Source organism: Astatotilapia calliptera, unplaced genomic scaffold, assembly GCF_900246225.1.
Source record: "Astatotilapia calliptera unplaced genomic scaffold, fAstCal1.2 U_scaffold_20, whole genome shotgun sequence".
Lineage (NCBI taxonomy): Eukaryota > Metazoa > Chordata > Actinopteri > Cichliformes > Cichlidae > Astatotilapia > Astatotilapia calliptera.
In genome coordinates, this window is record NW_020535730.1 from 209,830 (window position 1) to 232,364 (window position 22,535).

The window sequence follows — 22,535 nt, forward strand, 5'->3', positions numbered from 1 at the left end:
CTGCAGGGGGTCCAGGAGGGGGGCCGTGAGGGTCTTGAGATAGGAGAGAACCAGGCGCTCAAATGACTTCATGACCACAGATGTCAGAGCCACGGGTCTGTAGTCATTTAGTCCAGTGATCCTAGGTTTCTTGGGGATAGGGATTATGGTAGAGGACTTGAAGCAGGCAGGCACATGACATGCCTGCAGTGAGGAGTTGAAAATGCCAGAAAACACTGGGGCCAGCTCGTTTGCACAGTGTCTGAGGGTGGCAGGAGACACACCGTCTGGGCCGGGAGCTTTCCGAGCATTCAGACTCCTAAACTGCTTCCTCACATCTGCTTCATGAATATGAAGAGTTGTGGTGGGAGGAGGTGGTGTGAAATCCTCTTTTGTGTGGGGTGAGGAGGGGGGTGTTGTAGGTGAACAGTTTGAAGGTGGTGATGGCTCTATGGAGGGGGGAGAGGTGGGGGAATGAGTGTCCAAAGTGCCTCTATTGTTGGGGCCGTTGGAGGTGTGAAGGCTGCCTGATGGCTCGTCAAAACGGCAGTAAAAGTCGTTAAGGGTGTTGGCCAAGAGCAAGTCATCAGTGGAGTGGGGGGTTTTAGGCTTGTAGTTTGTGATATTCCTAAAACCTTTCCACACAGAGGCCGAGTCATTCTCTGAGATCTGCTGCTGCATCTTCTCAGAGTGCTGATGTTTAGCAATGTCCACTTCTTTAGTGAACCTGTACTTGGCCTCTCTGTAGCAGTCCCTGTCTCCGCTTCTGAACGCCTTTCTCTTTTCCAGCCACAGCTTTTTGAGTTTAGGAGTAAACCAGGGTTTGTCATTGTTATAACTCACCCTGGTGCGTGATGGCACAATGCTGTCCTCGCAGAAGTGGATATGGGAGGTGACAGTGTCCGTAAACTCGTCCAAGCTGTTAGAAGCAGCCTTCATTGTGTCCCAGTCTGTGGTCTCCAAACACGTCAAGGAGGCCGTTCTACCCAATCACGCCCCTCCATGTCTTGCTGTCATGGCCCACATGAGCATTGAAAACTCCCAGTAGGACAACAGAGTCCTCAGGGAGAGCACCCTCCAGTACCCCACCCAGGGACTCCAAGAAGGCTGGGTACTCTGAACTGCCACTCAACGCATAAGCACAGATGACAGTCAGGATCCATTCCCCGACCCGGAGGCGAAGGGAACAAACCCTTCATGAGACAATATTGCACTAATTGCCACTTTTAGTCTTGTACTGCTCAAATTTGTACTGCTGCTCACTACTGCCACTTTATCTCATGTGAAATTACATTGTCCCCCCCCCCCTCCGACCTAACTCAATACATGTCACTTTTCTATTTCTCTCTTTTATGTCTTTCTGTAAGTATCGACAGGAAGTTGAGCCGCTGTTACTCTGGTGCAGTCAGAACAATCTGGAGCTGAACATGCTTAAGACTGTAGAGATAATAGTGGACTTCAGGAGACATTAACATCAACACTGCTCCATCTCACCATATCAGACCACCCGGTGTCTACTGTGAAGATCTTCATGTTCCTGGGTATTACTATATCCCAGGACCTGAAGTGAGAGACTAACATCTCCTCCATCCTCAAAAAGACACAGCAGAAGATGCACTTCCAGAGACAACTGGAGAAGTGTAGTCTTCCACAAGAGTTGCTGATCCAGTTCTACACTGCGGTCATTGAGTCTGTCCTGTGCTCCTCCATCACAGTCTGGTATGGAGCAGCCACTAAAAAGGACAGGTGCAGACTGCAGTGGACTTTACGGGCAGCAGAAAGGGTCATTGGAACCCCCCCTGCCCTCCATTGAGGACCCGTACCTCTTAAGAACCAGAAAACAGGCAGGGGAAATCATCACAGATTTCTCACACCCTGGACACAGACCTTTTGACCTGTGGCCTTCTGGCAGATGGTATAGAAGCCTGCAGACCAGGACCACCCAAAACAGGAACAGTTTCCTTCCCCTTGCCATTTCCCTACTAAACCATTGAACTTTCACATTGCTTCACACTGCCAGATTGCAACTGCAGTTTATGTACACTCTGTGGTATTCATGTCTGTAATCCTGTATTTTCTGTATATAAGGATTTAGACATTTTTATATTGTGGTTTATGTATATTGTTCATTGTGTCGCTCATATATTGTGTATTTTACTTTGTTGTGCTTGAGAGACACCAGCGACCAGAACCATATTCCTTGTATGTGTTTGTGCATGCATACTTGGCTAATAAATGCGATTCGGATTCTGATCATTTTTTTCCCATTACTTTTGTTTCTTGTGGGCTCTCCTTTCTTCATTCATCTTTTTCTTTTAGAAAATATAAAACATGTTTTGCTTTTTATATATACAAAAGTGTATATTCAAAGGGTTTTGTCTTGCAGTTATGCATTAAGACTACACTTTCAAATTATAAATGTTAAATAACCAAGATACAGGACCAAATAAAAATATTACCTTTGTAATACACACATACCTTTGAGTAAAAGACCGGATAAGCCACAGTAGATCGGAAATTTTGAATGGAAAAAACACAAGATGTGTGGTGTTGTCCAATTTTTTGAAACTCCTTGGATACATCACATGGTATGTTGTTTTGTTTCCAACATCTCTTTCAAAGCCTTTTGTGGGCCCAAGGTTTATTCTAAAAAGCACAGAGGATATATTGTTCATATTATCATCTATTGGATGATATATGTAGAATGAATGTCCATACTGGGGAAAGAAAATATCTTATTCAATTGAATAAGATAGTTTTAAAGGTTTTAGCAATGTTTACAGGTATTTAAAGATAACACATGCATGAAGATTTCAAAACAGTATGTTCTACTCTTACCTTATGACAATATCATGAAAGTCTATCAGTGGTCCATAACGCGATCCATTGAGATTACCAGAATTCCCAACCACAGCACAAGTTCTACAAAGGTCAGGGCTGGATCTTGTGAAATTGACTTTGGTTGGGAAGATCTGAAAAACCTTGTCCACTGTTTTATTGTAGAAAGTGAAGTTGCGTCTGTCTGTCTGTATGTTCTGACATAACAAAAGTAATTAATTAATTTTGTTGAGTTCACTAGCTTTTTTTTTTTTTTTTACTAACTGATTATTCTGAGAGTATATTTATAAAAAAAAACCCATCCCTATTAGCACTGGAAATTTGGTTAAAAAGATGATAACGACTTGTCTTTGAAATCAGTAAAAAAGTATACACACCTACATACATACGTTTAAAATACAGAAGTTAACATTTACCTTCCACCAATTAAATGTATCCTCTGAGATATTGTTTGTGGGTGATAGAAAGGGCTCAGGAGATTCTTTCATAAGTTCACTAAGCCATGGGTCATATTCCATTAAACATTTGTTGCAGGCACAAACACTTTCATTCTGAGGGGGGAAGAAATCCTGGTACACATTTAAAATCCACGAAGCTCTAGAAAAGACTCCAATGGCAGTGGCACACAGCAAGACAAAAAAAACTAATAGTTTCCTCTGAAGCATCTTCACACCTTGATATTCTTGAAAGAGGATCTGATCCGTTCTGTAGATACACACAAAACACAGGATTTAACAATGTGATAACACATGACCATACAGAATCACGTCATCACGCTGCAAACAAGACCAAACTGTTTATTATCACAATGATACTCAAAACAAGCCCTTAGACTTAATGATAGGATGCAACTAATGTCCTTTAGGCCCCCTCCTCAATTCAGAGATGGTCTTTCCCTTTTTACATAAATGGCATCCTTAACGCCCCACTCAAACCAGCGTTCCTCCCTGTACAGGATGTGTACATCCTCATCATTGAAAGAGTGTCCACTGGCCTGTAGGTGTAAATAGAATGAGCAGTCCTGGCCTGACAAGGTAGCTCTTCTGTGTTATGGCATCCACTTCGCAAGAGGTTGTTTGGTTTCCCCGATATATAAATCCTGGAAATCCTCCTGGCACTTAACAGGGTACAGTATGTGTTGGAGTCAAATTGTTAAATGTTGTCATTGTGTTTCTTAAATTTGTAAAGTCTTAGTTCAAGCAGCATGATCAAAGACATCCCTTTGTTTCTGACCAACTCTCCAGCTACTCTGGTGCTGGGGGAGGCTTTATTATAGGCACATCCTTTCTGAAAGATCTGTTTCTTGTGTGGTAAGAAGGAACACACACACACACACACACACACACACACACACACACACACACACACACACACACACACACACACACACACACCAGAATTATTAGGCAAATTAGTATTTTGTCCACATCATCCTCTTCATGCATGTTGTCTTACTCCAAGCTGTATAGGCTCCAAAGCCTACTACCAATTAAGCATATTAGGTGATGTGCATCTCTGTAATGAGAAGGGGTGTGGTCTAATGACATCAACACCCTATATCAGGTGTTCATAATTATTAGGCAACGTCCTTTCCTTTGGCAAAATGGGTCAAAAGAAGGACTTGACAGGCTCAGAAAAGTCAAAAATAGTGAGATATCTTGCAGAGGGATGCAGCAGTCTCAAAATTGCAAAGCTTCTGAAGCGTGATCATCGAACAATCAAGCGTTTCATTCAAAATAGTCAACAGAGTCGCAAGAAGCGTGTGGAAAAACCAAGGCGCAAAATAACTGCCCATAAACTGAGAAAAGTCAAGCGTGCAGCTGCCAAGATGCCACTTGCCACCAGTTTGGCCATATTTCAGAGCTGCAACATCACTGGAGTGCCCAAAAGCACAAGTTGTGCAATACTCAGAGACATGGCCAAGGTAAGAAAGGCTGAAAGACGACCACCACTGAACAAGACACACAAGCTGAAACGTCAAGACTGGGCCAAGAAATATCTCAAGACTGGTTTTTCTAAGGTTTTATGGACTGATGAAATGAGAGTGAGTCTTGATGGGCCAGATGGATGGGCCCGTGGCTGGATTGGTAAAGGGCAGAGAGCTCCAGTCCGACTCAGACGCCAGCAAGGTGGAGGTGGAGTACTGGTTTGGGCTGGTATCATCAAAGATGAGCTTGTGGGGCCTTTTCGGGTTGAGGATGGAGTCAAGCTGAACTCCCAGTCCTACTGCCAGTTTCTGGAAGACACCTTCTTCAAGCAGTGGTACAGGAAGAAGTCTGCATCCTTCAAGAAAAACATGATTTTCATGCAGGACAATGCTCCATCACACGCGTCCAAGTACTCCACAGCGTGGCTGGCAAGAAAGGGTATAAAAGAAGAAAAACTAATGACATGGCCTCCTTGTTCACCTGATCTGAACCCCATTGAGAACCTGTGGTCCATCATCAAATGTGAGATTTACAAGGAGGGAAAACAGTACACCTCTCTGAACAGTGTCTGGGAGGCTGTGGTTGCTGCTGCACGCAATGTTGATGGTGAACAGATCAAAACACTGACAGAATCCATGGATGGCAGGCTTTTGAGTGTCCTTGCAAAGAAAGGTGGCTATATTGGTCGCTGATTGGTTTTTGAATGTCAGAAATGTATATTTGTGAATGTGGAGATGTTATATTGGTGTCACTGGTAAAAATAAATAATTGAAATGGTTATATATTTGTTTTTTGTTAAGTTGCCTAATAATTCTGCACAGTAATAGTCACCTGCACACACAGATATCTCCCTGAAATAGCTAAAACTAAAAACAAACTAACTACTTCCAAAAACATTCAGCTTTGATATTAATGAGTTTTTGGGTTCATTGAGAACATGGTTGTTGTTCAATAATAAAATTATTCCTCAAAAATACAACTTGCCTAATAATTCTGCACTCCCTGTGTGTGTGTGTATATATATATGTACACACATAGTGCCTTGTCTTATAGATAAGGGGATAAGGCCACAATCACTTTTTGGCAGGCTGAAAATGGCATATTATCAATGTTAATGTTCCTTTACAGGTTATCCAGCAGTTCTGAGGGACTGTTTGAGAAGTAATATTTGACATATGACCCTTCTAAATGACATCCGCCAAGTTTGAAGGAGAAATATTGTTTCAGTGACAAGTTATAGTCCACAATCACTTTTTGGCAGCTTGAAAATGGCATATTATCAGTTTTATTGTTCCTGTACAAGTTATTCAGCAGTTCTTGGAGTTTTGGGGATATAATATATCACATGTAACCCTTCTGGAATATATCCAACAAGTTTGAAGCCGAAATATTGTTTCAGTGACAAGTTATAGGCCACAATCACTTTTTGGTAGCGCTAAAATGCCATGTTCTCAGTCGTTATTCTGAACAAACAGGAAAGAGTCATGGTGATACTGGCACAATAGGTCTTTATTGTTTTAACTACTATTCGACAGTCTTAATAACAAATATGAACAACGAGAGTAGACATACTAAACCTGTAGGCATTAATTATTCCATCGTGATGCGTGTAGTCATTCTTGACTGCGCTACACACTGAAAGCAACCTTCTGATAAGCGTCATAATTCGGTTACAAGAAACGTTAAAGCTCCATAAATGCACACCTTTGCCTAATAACAAAGGCATAAATGTGTTTGGGTTTTTTTCCCCCCCACGTTATATCAGTTGCACATGTAACCGAGGACAAGGGATGAGTAAATGGGGCAAAGAAATAATTGATCATAATTCCCAGTCATTTCCAGACAGGACTTACAACACATCCTGCTGATATCCCAGCTGCACATGAGACTTACGACACAAACGTTGTGAAAATAACACAACACTGCAAACCGTCACACCCCGCTTAGCGACACTGCAATCGTGGCACACACTGCAAACTATTTGGGTCTCAGCGCACCTGGGAATCAGTGCTATGTATGGCCTGTGATCTGAGAGATAAAGGGAAGTGGCACAAACATCCATCCATCCATTCGCTTCCGCTTATCCTTTTCAGGGTCGCGGGGGGCGCTGGAGCTTATCCCAGCTGTCATAGGGCGAAAGGCAGGGTACACCCTGGACAGGTCGCCAGTCTGTCACAGGGCTAACACATGCTATGCATGACCTGCGATCTGGGAGATAAAGGGAAGTGGCACAAACAATTAAACAAAAAAAACAAAAAGGGAGGTTAGTCCGCCCTTACACAACTTACTCTCAATCAATAACCGACCTTTACGGCTGGACGGACTAACCAAAACAAAATTACAAATCAATCAAAAGAACGAAAAAAGGACAGCAGAGACAGCACAACTGAAAAACAAACAACATTATCAATTAAAATATTACCCAATAAAATAGCAATTTTATAAAACCATTCAAAATCATGAAGCTAAAACAAACAATATACCTAAAATATTGATCAGTTTCCCTGCACGCAGTCGATCTAGGACTTGATCAATTCTTCTATTAAAATTCGTGGTCACACTAAGAAAAAGTCCAATGACACCTTAAAAACAGGCACATGCAATAGCAAACGATCCAAACAATAATGGCAAAAGTCTCTTACCGACAGTATACCCACTCGCACCTGAGTGAATTAATTGCCTCTGGTTTTTTCCACAGAAGAGCGCTGACTTTACCCCACACTAGTGATGTGACGTACTGTATCGAGGCTTCGAAGCGTGTGTCAAGTAATGGAGGGGGCGTTTCCGCGAAGCGCGTATCGAGGCATGCTTCATTTATGGGAGGAGCTGAAAATGATGACGTCCGAAGCCTCGCTGTCCGGCTGTACCACGTGACTGGTTCAGGAAGCGGTTCGAACTTTGCCGCGAGCTATGACAGCGGTATAAACCCCTCAGACTTCATTCAAAATGTGGGTGTTTGATGGAGAGTTAGAGACAGTTTAGAAAAAAAAGAAATCTCCTACGACCTGCCACAGTGGAGAAACTGTTATTTTTAAATAGAAACCAATGATGTGTCCCCTAAACACTAATCACTGTCCTTGCCTCAATGTTACAAAAGCACAACCACTGTCCACACCTCACCTCACAGTAAATGATCATTTCCATTTTAGGCATTTCCAAATAATCATGTTCCATACTGCCAGCATAAATATACACAGTACACTGCATCACTACAATATACATGTTTTACACACTCCTTTTGTTGTTGACATTTACAGGCTGTGTGCAAAAGGCCACACTCTTCAAATTCATGCCAACTAATATTTTTACGTCCAGTAGGTGTCCTACTAGAGCAAATGAAGCTTCATGAAGCTTCGCGTTGGGGTGAACCAATTGGATGAAAAGCTTCAGTGCTTCATGAGGCTTCATCTGCCCATCACTACCCCACACACCCACTACCTTTTTACAGCTCTTCAGCCAATCACCTGGCAGAGAGCAACAAACTGCCAGGTGACACTTGTTACACACGGAAGTAGCTGGCAACGCAAGTAATCCGGGCGCTGCAGTTTTAAGCAGCTTAGACATTATTACTCCACAGAGAGGTTCGCTGGCTATCCAGAGGGAAAGTGCTGACCCGTTTCTTTGAGCTGAGGGATGAACTTAAAGTTTTCTTCAGTAACCATCCCTTTGAGCTGTCTAAACATTTGCATGATGAAGAGTACCTTACGTGCCTGGCTTATCTGTGTGATATATTTTCTCGTCTGAACGAGCTCAATCTCGGATTACAAGGCGTTTCTGCAACTATATTCAATGTCCAAGATAAAGTTGAGGCCATGATAAAGAAGTTAAACCTTTGGAAGAACTGCATGGATACAAACAACACTGAAGTCTTTCCCGTGCTGCATAATTTTCTGCGCTCTAATGATCTCACACTATTAAAAAGTGTAAAGTTTTTTTTTTTGATTTTTTATTGATTAGCATTCAAATATCTCAGCGAAAACAGAACAAAGATCTACCACAAAGCAAGAAAGCATGAGTCAAGGCTAATCAAAAGGTATTGGCTGAAGCATTGCTTATTACGCCAACCCTTTTCACAAAATATCTTTTTGCATGCAGCTCCTGTACACAGGGCTTGAAGCAAATAATAAAACAAAGCAAAAACCAACCAAACAAACAAACAAACAAACAAACAAAAAACTTTCCACCTTAGTTAAGTAACTACATCAAATCAAAAGAATCAAGAGGGGTTTTTTTTCTTTTGCTCTTTTCATTCTTGATTTATATATTTTTCTAATACTCTATTTTTAAACATGATTTTAAACAAGGAAAATGAACCACACCTTTTTAAATCACTGTCATAACTATTCCACAGGTTAACTCCTCTAACAGAAACACATCTCTGCTTTATATTTGTCCTCATCTTGTTTTTTTTTAAAGAAATCTGTTCCCCTTAAGTCATATTGACTCTCTCTGACTTTGAACAGCTTCTGAGTACTGGGGCAAAGCAAGTTATTTTGTGCTTTATACATTATCTGTGCCATTTCATATTCAACTAAATCATAAAATTTCCGGGTATTCAGATTAATAAACAAAATGTTAGTTGGTTCTATATAGTTTGATTGGTTTATAATTCGTATAGCTCTTTTTTGTAACTTGAAAATAGGAAGAGTGTTCGTTTTATATGCATTACCCCATATCTCCAGACAGTAAGTCATATATGGAAGAAACAGAGTACAATAAAGTGTGTATAATGATTTTTTGTTCAGGACATGCTTTGTTTTATAGAGAATAGCAATGGTTTTTGACATTTTTGTTTTCACATGGTTTATATGAGACTTCCAACTCAGCTTATCATCAATTATCACTCCAAGAAATTTATTTTCGTACACTCTTTCAATTTCAATTCCATTAACCCTTATTTTAGATACAGTTTTCATTTGTCTAGTGCCAAAAATAATCAATTTTGTTTTCTTTATATTTAATGATAACTTATTTACATCAAACCAGTTTTTTAATATATTTAACTCCTTTTCCGCTGTAGTAAGAAAGTGCGAATGTAACGTGCACCTTGAGGAGCTGGCGGTGCAGTTACGCCGATACTTCCCAGAGACGGATGGCTCAAATGATTGGATACGTCACCCGTTCACCGCCGTGCCTACTTCGTTATCGCCGTCCGATCAGGAGAGCCTAATTGAGATCGCCACAGATGGATCTCTAAAAGTTGAACACGCTCAAAAGACCCTGGCGGGTTTCTGGATAGGGCTGCGCACTGAACAGCCCGCGCTGGCTAAGCGCTCTGCAAAGACCGATGCCTTTCGCCACCACATACTTATGCGAAAGGGAATTTTCTGCTTTAACAAACATGAAAACAAAATACAGAGCAAGACTTTGTGTGGAAAACGATTTAAGACTCAGTCTTTCCCAAATTGAGCCAAACATCGAAGAGCTGTGTGCCTCTGCTCAAGCACATCCATCACATTAAATAAAGTTCTGTTTAATGAAAGTTCATATATGGCCTTTATGCTCTAGACAAAACGGTGAATTCTAATAAATCTTTTGATAAACTGCAAGTATTAAGTAGTAAAGTTCGTTATTAAAATTCTGTCATAACTAAAATATATTAATAAATTCATTTTGTGATGAGAAATAAGACTGTGCAGTATTTATTTTTATGCATGCGGTATTGCAATGTATAGACACTAATTAAGAGTCGTTGGTAGCAGGGGTATGCGGCTGAGGGTGACATGTCTCAAGGGGTACGTGGCTGGAAAAAGTTTGGGAATCACTGGTCGAGACAACCCAAAATGTGATGTCCACATATGTGGACGCCAGGTCTTAGGAGGTTAATGTTTTCTGTCTGATTTCAAAGTATCTGTCGCAAGTTGCAGCTTAACTCTGCACTGGTCCAGCTTAACCAATATATCTGTGCAGCAACGCTAACACTGAGATTACCTAATTTGTAATCTTTTTAAAACCATCTGTTTAATCTTATGTAAAAAGAACTAACAGAAATAAATAAAAACACATTGAGCCATTTCCCAAAATAAAAGTACACGACACCTTATTTAAAGTAGTGAATCACATGAGTGATCATTCTATCATATGGAAATTAGATCTGTCAATCTATTCAAGACTTTCTGTCCTAATTTCTATCAAAAGTGTCTAGGAGCTACATTTGAGAAAAAATAAAATAGAAATAATGATAAAATAAAAACTTCATTATAATAACATAGAAAAGAGTTTTGTGTCGTTATAAATGTGTTGAGATCAGAAAACACTAACCTGTTTTATACAAAGAAAGTGGAGAGAGTAGTTGTGAGATGTGATCAGTCTGCAGTCTCTTTCTTGTCTGAAAAACTTTACCTTGTGGTAAAGACTTGCAGTATCCTGGCATACTCAGAACTGCTTCCTCCTTGTGGTGAAGCCCTGTAATTATCTACAGATGTGCAGGAGCTGGACTACAAAAGGGCATTTTAGTTCACTACAGTTCACCTCAATTTTATGATTGGGGGTATATTTTAACCCCCAGCCTTATGGCAAATTTATTTGTAAGAGTTTACCTTTCAAGAGAAGAATTTGTAAATGAATCACACAAATGTTATTCCCTAAGGCTTGCAGCAGGCAATTTTTTTTTTTTTTTTTGCCTGTCCCGTTTGGCTCTTTTGCCATCAGAATTATTGTCTAAAGGCAAAGAAAGATTCCCAACGGATTTACTTTACCAAATTGACCATCCCAGCCTTGCCGTAATGGTCCATTTGATTCACCTTTTATTGTTTATTTTATTTTCACTTGCTGAATACGGGACAGACTTGACTGGGGGAAAGAAGGGGAGAAAGAAAGAGAAAGAGCTGAGAAGAGGGACGGGGGAGAAGGGCAAAAAAGAAAAACCAACAGAATGGGCAGAAAAAGAAAAAAAAATCCTCATATCGATCACCTGGATCACCTGTTGAGAAAGAAAAAAAAGAAAACAAGCAGAAGAGAACAAGAGTAATAGAATAAACAACATCACAATGATATATGGGAATATGACAGTAAATACTAAATATTAAACATTATTGTGCAGCACATAAGATCAACAGAACACAGTGTGCTTTGAGGTAGGAGCCAAAAAGGGTGTAGTTTGTGGGTGTGATCACCCGTGTGTACACCTGTGAGCATGGACGCGCTTGTTTTGTTAAAAGGTTCCTTCATGTAATGATCTGCTAGAGGGTGTGGGGGGGCCACAGCCCCGTCCTCCAGGGCATAAAGCAGGTATGGAGGAGATTAAAACTTCAGACATCCAGAGGCCCCCAGAACACAAGAGACCAAGGAAGACCAAAAGAGGGGCAGCCGCGCCACTGTCCCAGAAAGAGCTGAGGAGAGTCCCAGATGAGGGGTCACTCAGCAGCCGTGGAGCAGAAGCCAGGGGGGGTTGCAGTGACGCGCCTGTGAGCTCCGCCAGCAGCCAGCTGTGCCTGAGTGACCGAGCCCCAGGCCGAGAGGCCGGGGGCATCCCACCTCCGAAGTGGCCCGAGCGAGCCCCAGGATCCAGGCCCCGATAAGCGGCCGCCAAGGAGTGAGCCGGTGTGTAGAAGCTGATGTAGGTCATTCAGGGAATGTGTTGTTAATTAAAATGAGCAACATAAGGTTAGAAACCCGTTTCAGAAATCGTACAGTCACACTCATTTGTTATTCTGTTTTTGATTCAGTCACTGAGATATCGAACATGAGACAAGTACTACTGGCCTACTACTATAGTACTCATTTTTGAGTCTTTAGTAACTAAAGACTCAAAAATGAGTACTATAGGACTAACCAGGAATGTTAAAAGAATTAGTAATGGGGACTCATTTTCTGGGTGTTTTAGCATGTGATCCGCTGCCAACAAAGACCGTCAACAGATATCCATGCACAGCTAAGTGTTTTGCAAGTTGGCAACATTTAAAAAAGTTAAAATTTGCTTTAAACAGCAGAAACGAGGCTTTGTTATTGTAAGTCATTTTTGGAAAAAACAACAACAAACAAAAACAGCAGCCAACAGCGATATACATGACTTGCGCATAATAAGCAAATGAATAATGCAGAAAACAGAGATTTGAGATAGAACACTGTTCTTGAAGTAAACAGAGAGAGCTGTACAGGAAGAGTGATTTTTATCTTTGTAGAAGCAAAACAGCAAAAGTAAGAGGGAATTATATGATTGTCTTTTGTCAGCTCAGAAGGAGCGAAAGGAAAACAGTTCTCCCTGTCTAATTCTTGTCATGGTTCCTGGGTTGCTCACCCAGTATTTTCAGTTCATTCATGTTCACTGTATTTTTCACTTGTTCTCATGCCATCTCATTCCATGTGTCATTAGCCAGATTATGTTCAGCTGTGTACTCACTGGTCTCTCATTATCATCCTCATCAGTCTGTATTTAAGTCTTCTGTTTCCACTTGTTCACCATCCTGTCATTGACGTTGTCATTCCCGTGTGTGCCGTATACTCAGTCAGCCATTCAGTCAGTCTTTCATTTGGCCAGTAAGTCAGCCATCTCATGTTCTGTTCATTCCTCCGTGCTCTGCAATAAATCACCAGTCCTCGCCTCCACATGCAACCCCTGACAATTCATTCAGAAATGAAATTCCAAAAGTCTCCGAGGTGAGTATATAATCGGGGGGAGGGGGGGGCTCCCCGAGCCAAAAAACAACCGTAGACTCGAGCTCCTGCCTCACCCTCTCCTTGGGGAAGGCACAAACCGTGAACTGCTGATACCAAGCCGAGTCTGCTGGGTCCATGTTCTGTACTTCTGTTATGTGATGTGTGCAGCAGGAGAGAAGGACCCAATGTGCAGACTCCAGGAGGCAAAAAGTGTATTCCAGAAACAGCTTTATTGCTGAAGATAAAATAACTAATCTGAAAATACCAGTTAGTGATGGCCCGCTTGAAGCTGACGCTCCGGAGCATGTGTCGAAAAAAACAACACACAGTTCAGAAGCACTGTGTCGAGGCTTGCTTCGTTTGGCAAAAGTCACGTGACCAGTGACATGCGAAGCTTCATTACGCACGTAACTGCTTCGGTACCTGATTCAAACGGATATAAGGAAGTGAATCATCCACGGGATTCGTGGAGTGTGTTGATGGTGACAGATAGCGAAGAGGTGATCATTCCACTGACAGATATGGAGCCAGCAAGGAAGAGAGGACGTTCTGGCGTGTGGGAATATTTTGAGTTGATTTTGGTCAATTTATTTTATCTGCCGAAGTGAAACACCTGAAATGTCCAAAATCATGTTTTCATAATGGAAATATCATTACAGCATATGACTTTAGGAACACTTCCATGTGAATTAAAGCTGATGAAGACTACAAAATGTATTTGACACCATACGTACATTACATTGCTACACAGTTTAGAAAATCATTTTGTTTATTGTTTTTAGGTGATAGTCTGCAGGACCCAGGGATACCTGCATATCTACCAGCTTGCAGTGTAGTTCCTGCACTCCACAGCCTCTTCTGTTCCATGCAAGTGGATTTTCTCCAGGGCAGGAGAAACTATTTCTAAGAAAAGAAACAGACTCAGCCAGCACACAGTAACACTAATCCTCTTTTTAAATGTAAATAACAAAAGGGCTACCTGACATAGATCATGTTTTTACTTTGCAAGTTCTTGATTAAAGGTGGGTTTTGATTATCGCTTTTCTGATTACAATCTATGCTAAATTGAATGAAGTGATATTGATTTTTCATTACAATCCTGTGTCGATTTGTAAATTAACGTTATTATGCCTGAAACGCCAGCATATCAGGTTAAACCCCACAACATGTCGTCAAACACCATACAGCTAAAACTGTAACTGGGAGTAGGTTTACGGATTCTGCATACAAACGTGAACACAGAGCGCGGACCCGACGCGTCAGAATCAGATTTTGGTGTGTCATCCGGTCCGCGCTGTGTTTGCCTCTTTTTTCTTCGCTGGCTTCTGCAGCTGCGGGTTTCATAACTCTCTGTTTACATCTCTAATTAAGGCTCACATGTGTCAGCTTTCTTTTAATAGATACGAAATTATGGATATATACTGATACATGATCAGAATTGTAATATTTCTGACTGAGGCAAAACTTTCCAGATTCCAATCAAATTGAATCGGATCCTGTATCGAATCAAAATGATTTTACAAATCAGTAACGATGCAGCCGTACTCAGCTTCCTAAGCATTTTCCCTTTCCAGTTCACAATCAATCCCACCCCTAGGTCAAAAATATGTATAGGACAATCGGCCTCATCTAATATTTTGTATGAACCTGTCCAGCTGTCCAGTGATTAAATGACAAGTAGATGGAGGCAGGACTCCACAACAGGGGCATACTCCATAATGTGCTGTGCGTTATCATATGTATATTATATATATTGCTCACTTATTGTATTTACCAACATCAAGGAGTTATGAGCAAAGAAAGGCCACACCATAGTGCATGTTTAAATAGGGCAAGTTTATTTATCAAACTGTATTACGCAAATACGCATTACATTTTTTCAGCCCCCCAATCGAGTAAACAAAACCAATTACATGTTCAAAGCAACGGAACGGTGGCCCAATATCGGAGAGAACTCCACTCTTGAGTGAGCAGTGATGATTGAGCAGTCCGTTTTATTTTGCAGATTCAAGCTGCTCTTCAAAATATTCGCCACCAGATGTCACCGGAGAGGACTGTGTTGAAAAGCTTCAAGTAATGAACCATTTTTCAATGCAAGCTTCAGTGCTTCGGAAAGCTTCATTTGGCCATCACTAATACCAGTAAACTAAACAGGCTGGCAAATGGACCACACAGAGTGGGATGAGGGAGATCGCAACACTGACTGAAGAAAACACAGGGCTTAAATACACAGAGTGAGCAATCAGGGAATGGGAGACAGGTGGGAAACAGCTGGGACAAATCAGGGCTAACAAGACAAGCGAAGCAAAACCAGATACATTAACATGAGACATGGACATTCAAAGTAAAACAGGAAACATAGCACAGAGACGTGGACTTGACAAGGGGATACAGCTGACAGGGGAGACAGCAACTTTGGAACACAGAGACATAAACCATAGGACAGAGAACTCTAAGGAATCAAAAGACTAGAAATTATAAATAATATCAAAGTTCAATAATAATGTAAAACTGAAAACTCTGGGTTGACAACCCAGGCACCCCAACAGTAAAAGCTCTGCGTTTCACTTAATTTTTTTTGGTTTGACTTGTACCTGTAAATGCCGGCAAAGCCACTTTACTTTGCGCTTTTATTTTGAAGAGTACCTTAGCACTTCCTCTTTTATTGTGTCAGACTTCCTGTTCTGTTCTCGGTGAGGCGACGCAAACACGTTGCTTCAGAACTGGCTAAAAGATGCGCATGGAGGAGGTTGGCTAGCTGATTCAGCATGATTAGCACCCTTGGAAGCAGAAAGAGGTTGGTTAATGATTGCAAACGATTGTTTATGTATTTAAGAGACAGAAAGGTTGTTGTTAATTCATTTTATTAAATGCTGTAACATAAATAGTTTAAAAACTATTCATTTATGTCAATATCACTGTTTGGGTTAATCAAAATAATTTTCTATAGTAAAATGCGAACATTTCTGCACTTTCTACTTGAATGTTTAATGGTATTTGTTTGTGCATCTTTATAGTTTTCATGGTGCCATATTGTCGGTGGTTAAAGGAGGAGAGAATAAAGTTGCATCAGTCGAAGCTCTCTGCGTCACGAGTGGTAATTCCAAGTGGGCAGCTACAGTGAAAACTCTGACTGCAAGAGACCTGCCATCCCTGCAGAGAACCTGACACCATTTCATCAGAGATCCAGCTACCAACCTGTTACCAGCCAGCTGATTCCACTCGCATCCACAAACTGCACTCGCAAGGTTAGAAAGAACAGCATACTAAAACTCAAGACTCCAGATACTGAAAGAGACATTGACTACCAAGAAGAAACACGGGACTGCTTACACACATGCACAAGCTTAATGCATAACTAGAAACTCTTTAAATAATGTTACGAGGCCAAAATAATTCATGGACTGCCAACACATAATATCCCTGAATCTGGTTAATGTTTCTTGGTGAGCGAAATGTGTTTTTTGTGGAATAATAATTCACAGGATGTCTGTTTATGAAAAGGTTTAAAAGGTGAAGCTCATTAGCTAATTTATGAACATTTGTTGTTGCTGTCTTACACTAAACATACCTTTGAATGTCCATAATCAGTAAATGTTTGACATAGCGTTACTCTGTGGTAAAGATTAACTACAGCTTTAAAGTATAGTCAAGCAGTAAGGCAATCAAAGCTACAATCGACTTAAGGCAGCTACAGAAACAAAATGTCACTACCGGAAGAGCAAACAGACAACCCCACAAACGCACCATGTGAATCCAGCTCATCAGAAGAAGAAACAGACAACCCTATAAACGCACCATGCAAATCTAGCTCACGTGAGAGAAAATTAACAGAGAAAGGCCTAGAGATGCAAAAGCACGATATCAGAAAGCGTGAAAAATCATTCAACAAGACTTATAACTCTTGGAAGCTCGTAGCAAGGGAAACTAGAACAAAACTAAAATCCCTCTGCTCAGCAGAAGACCTCAATAAACTGCAGCAAAACATTGAAGCAAAGCACGACGCTGTAAGTTCACAGTATGAACCTATCCTGCGTAACAGTAACACCACACCTGACATTGTCAACAAAATGGACGCCTGTGTTACGCTAACAAAGGAGGTATGTAACCTCATAAGTGACCGTCTAAAGACTGTTCATGAGGAATATAATAACCATCTTGAGAAAGAAAGAGTAAGAGAAGTGTTAAGCAAGAACGAATATAGGTCTGTTTTTGGCGACAGCATAACGGAAACTGCAAGCTCTATAGAGTTGTCAGAGCAATTGAGCCGTCACTCTGGCTCATCCTGTACCCGCAGCAGTAGAGTAGATGCAGAAGCAGAGCTTGCTGCCAAGCTGGAGCAATCAAAGGCTATGGAAGAAATTCGAGCACAGCAAACACATCTTCACAAGTTAGAAAGTGAATGGAAACTCAAAGAGGCAAAAATGTTGTCAGAAATTAAACTAAAAGAGGTGGAAATGCAACAACAGTTGGAACAAGAAAGAGCAAAACTACAGCAGTCACAAGCAGACAAAGAAGTTGCTATAGCAATAGCTCACGTGAAGGCGTACAACAGCCTTGAAGGGTTTGAGAACCACAACGGGGAAATTGATAGTAAAATTAGCTCTGCTTGCTACAGAAGGCAAATTGAACCTCAGCTGAATCCAAATGCCGCATCATTCCAACCCCACCAAGCAATTCCAGAAATGACAATGACCCAGGAGTCTGTCAGCTTAGCACAAGCAATCGCTAGCTCATTAAGTATGAATCGCTTGCCAGTCCCTGAGCCTGCCACATTCAGTGGGGACCCTTTCCAGTTTACCGATTGGAAAATGTCATTCATTAATCTGATTGACCGAAAACCCCTTCCAGCAAGCGAGAAGATGTTTTATCTGAAAAATTATCTTGCAGGAGAAGCACGCAAAGCGGTAGAAGGTTTCTTTTACCAAAATTCAGAAAATGCATACAAGGGAGCATGGAAGGTCTTAGATATGGGAACCCATTCATTATACAGAAAGCATTTCGTGATAAACTCATGAGATGGCCGAAAATCAGTGCAAATGACCCACTAGCGCTACGAGAGTTTGCTGATTTCCTCAAAGGATGCTCTGAAGCAATCCCACACGTCAAAGGACTAGCTATCCTAAACGATTGTGAAGAAAATCACAAATTGCTCAAAAAACTGCCAGAATGGATCGTGCGCAAGTGGAGTCGAATTGTCGTAGATGAACTTGACGAATCTGGCACCTATCCAAATCTTGCATGCTTCACAGACTTCCTGAGTGGAGAAGCACGGATAGCTTGCAACCCGATAGCTTCTCTACTGTTGATGAATTTCAAACCTGTAGATGATCGAATCCCAAAGAGAGCCAAAGTCTTCAACACAAACATGCAACCAAAGAGTTCCGCTCAGGAGAAACAAGACACAAACATTAGTAAACCAAAATCACCTTGTTCTGTTTGTAGAAATGAAACTCATGGAATCTCAAAGTGTCCCATCTTTGCAGCTAAGAGTGTTGAAGATAAAAAGGTATTCATCCATGAAAACCGGCTCTGCTTTGGATGTTTAAGAAAAGGTCATATCACCAAAGATTGCAAAAGGCGACACACGTGCAACATTTGTGAACGTCATCATCCAACCTGCTTGCACGAAAACAGAAAGCAAAACCCTGCAGAAGCAGTAACAAATAGCCCCACAGAAGAACCTGCAAGCCAGGAAACACACAAGGTCATGTCTCATACATCAACACAATGCGTTTCGGCTACCTCAAGTATTGTCCCAGTCTTTGTGTCTTCTGTACAAGAACCACAGAGAGAAATACTCACCTATGCATTGCTAGACACACAAAGTGACTCAACATTTGTCTTGGAGGACATACTTGATAAGCTGAATGTGGATGTCCAACCAGTAAAACTGAAACTCAGTACCATGACGGCTATTGACACAGTCATTTCGAGTAAGAGTGTTCATGGTTTACAAGTTAGAGGACTCCACTCTGAGAGTTGTATCCAACTACAACAGGCTTATAGCCGCGACTTTATCCCAGTGGACAAGTCGTACATCCCAACAAAGGAAACAGCATTACTGTGGCCTCATCTCAGAAGCTTGGCGGAAAAGTTGCCGCCTCTCCAAGATTGTGATGTAGGGCTCCTGATTGGATATGACTGTCCATCTGCGCTGGCTCCTCTTGAAGTCATCATAGGTGACAAGCATGAACCCTTCGCACAAAGGTCAGAACTAGGATGGAGTATAATTGGCTCATCAAACCCCCACCTAGACAGACAAGGAAACCAAAGCTTTGTGCATCGGCTCACAGTAAAAGAGTTGCCTGTTCCATCAGCGACAGATGTTCTAAAAGCCCTGGAATCAGATTTTGCTGAGAGAACCTATGAGAACAAATATGTGTCCCAAGAAGATGTCCATTTCATACAGTTCCTCAGTAATCACATCACACAAAGGGAAGACGGACATTACGAAATGCCTCTCCCTTTCAAAGGGAACAGCCCACCCCACCTGCCAAACAACAAGAGGTTAGCCACGGTACGTCTACAGTGTCTCAAGAAAAAACTAAAGGCCAACAAACAATACTACGATCAGTACCGAACATTCATGGAAGAAACCATCAACAGGGGTGATGCAGAGCCTGCTCCTATAGCATCTCAGGGGCAGACCGAGTGGTACCTGCCACATCATGGAATCTATCACCCCAGGAAGCCGGACAAACTAAGAGTTGTTTTTGATTGTTCCGCCAAATCCCATGGTGTCTCTCTGAATGATACCCTATTAACTGGACCTGATCTTATCAACCCTCTGGTTGGAGTGCTTTGCAGATTTCGGAAAGAAGCCGTGGCCGTAATCTGTGACATTGAAAGAATGTTCTATCAATTCGCTGTCACCCCTGAATCCAGAAACTATCTGAAATTCCTCTGGTGGAAAGAAGGTGATTTGGAGAAAGAACCTCAGGAGTACAGAATGGCAGTTCATCTGTTTGGAGCTGCATCATCTCCAGGATGCGCCAATTTCGGTTTAAAGCATCTCGCACGACAACATCAAACTGATTATCCTCTAGCATCAGCCTTTGTGAAAAAAAACTTCTACGTTGATGATGGATTAACCAGCGTTCCATCAGTTGAGGAAGCCAAAGAACTGATCATTCAGTCACAAGAGTTGTGCAGAAAGGGAGGCATGCGCCTTCACAAATTCAACTCAAATGAAGAAGCTGCTCTCTCCAACCTGGACCCTTCTGAAAGAGCAGCAACCATTGAACCTCGTGGGTTCGACCCATCCCCTTCAGAACGTGCTCTTGGCATTCAGTGGTCGATAAAGGAAGACACCTTCAGTTTTAACATCAGCCTGAAAGATCAGTCTTCGACTCGCCGTGGTTGTTTGTCCATCATTGCCTCACTCTATGATCCACTTGGATTTATCGTTCCATTCAGCCTAAGTGGAAAACTTATCCTACAAGAGCTTTGTCACAGAGGCATTGGATGGGACGACCCACTCCCAGAAGATGTGAAGCCACGGTGGGAGAAATGGATAAATGGTCTTTTCAAGTTGAAGGAGGTCTCAATTCCAAGATGTTACCACCCACACGACTTCCAAAACATTGTCAGAGTAGAGCTACACCATTTTTCGGACGCCAGCTGCTTAGGATATGGTGCATGTTCTTACCTGAGATATAAAAATGACAAAGACGAGGTTCATTGCAGCCTTGTGATGGGAAAGGCAAGGGTGGCACCCTCAAAGGTCACAAGTATCCCGAGGCTTGAACTCGCAGCAGCGGTGGTTTCTGCAAAAGTAAGCGTCCTGTTAAAGGCTGAGCTTGACATGAAAATTGATGATGAGTTCTTCTGGACCGATTCCCAAGTGGTACTTGGTTACATCAACAATGACGCTCGCAGGTTCCACATATTTGTCGCAAACCGTGTTCAACTCATTAGAGACAACAGCAATCCCAATCAATGGTATTATGTGGACACCTCAGAAAACCCAGCGGATCATGCATTCAGAGGGCTTCATGTTTCAGACATCCACTCTACAAACTGGCTGCAAGGACCAAAGTTTCTCTGGGAACGTGAGTTACGTCTAACACCTAGCACTCCAGCTGAGTTACTTGTTGGTGATCCCGAAGTCAAGACAATTCAGGTGCTCGCAACTGACGTCAGTACCTTCAATGATATTCTCGATCGTCTGAATCAGTTTTCATCTTGGACAAAACTCATAAAGGTGGTTGCAAGAATCAAAAGACTGAGATCTCAACAAAAGCATACTGAACATGTGACGATCGAGGAGCGTGAGAAGGCTGCTGAAGCAGTGATAAAGATCGTACAGCAGCACGCCTTCCCTCATGAAATAAAAACGTTTCAAGCCAAAGGTGACCTTCCAAACTCAAGCTCTCTCTTCAGTCTTGACCCCATCTGGTCTGATGGACTCTTGCGCGTTGGTGGGAGATTAAAGTGGTCGTCTCTTTGCCACAAAGTGAAGCATCCACTCATCGTACCAAGCAACAGTCATATAACCAAGCTCATTGTGTCCCACTACCATGCTAAGACATGCCATCAAGGTCGAAGCCAGACACAAATGGAGCTTAGAGCAAATGGATTCTGGGTCATTGGTGGGAGCAAGCTGGTGGCCAAAATGATACACACCTGTGTGCTTTGCAGGAAACTTCGACGACCTACAGAGAGCCAGCGAATGGCTGAACTCCCTAAAGAACGTCTTGAAGCCTCAGCACCCTTCACATTTAGCGGGATGGACTGCTTTGGCCCGTTCATTGTGAAGACAGCACGCAAAGAACACAAAAGATATGGTCTGATTTTCACGTGTCTGTATTCAAGAGCTGTCCATATTGAGATGCTTGAAGATTTGTCAACAGACTCTTTCATCAATGCATTGAGATGCTTCATCAGTCTTAGAGGAGCTGTCCAACAATTACACTGTGACCAAGGTTCTAACTTTGTTGGTGCCAGGAACGAATTCAAGGAAGCACTTAAGCAATGCGACGCCAAGCAATTGGAGACCTTCTTATCTGAAAAACAGTGCGAATTTGTCTTCAACGCCCCTTCTGCCAGCCATGCAGGAGGTGTCTGGGAAAGGCAAATAAGAACGGTTAGGAATGTGTTGAATGCAACCTTCGCACAGTGCCCAGGTCGGCTTGATGATGCCTCCCTCAGAACGCTGCTATATGAAGCCATGGCTATTGTCAACAGTCG

The 22,535-nt window shown here is 41.9% G+C and overlaps 1 protein-coding gene across 1 annotated transcript in view; it reads right to left on the bottom strand.

Annotated features, from left to right (window-relative positions):
- The window catches only part of LOC113017801 (CMP-N-acetylneuraminate-beta-galactosamide-alpha-2,3-sialyltransferase 1-like), a 41,424-nt gene extending 30,358 nt beyond the window's left edge, over positions 1 to 11,066 (bottom strand). Inside the window, exons 1-4 of the mRNA XM_026160905.1 lie at positions 11,007 to 11,066; positions 3,234 to 3,522; positions 2,818 to 3,014; positions 2,458 to 2,625 (exon numbers count right to left, since the gene is read on the bottom strand). Of these exons, the coding sequence (XP_026016690.1) occupies positions 2,458 to 2,625; positions 2,818 to 3,014; positions 3,234 to 3,482 (614 nt within the window). The 5' untranslated portion in view covers positions 3,483 to 3,522; positions 11,007 to 11,066. The remainder of the gene's footprint in view (positions 1 to 2,457; positions 2,626 to 2,817; positions 3,015 to 3,233; positions 3,523 to 11,006) is intronic.
- Between the last annotated feature and the right edge of the window lie 11,469 nt (positions 11,067 to 22,535).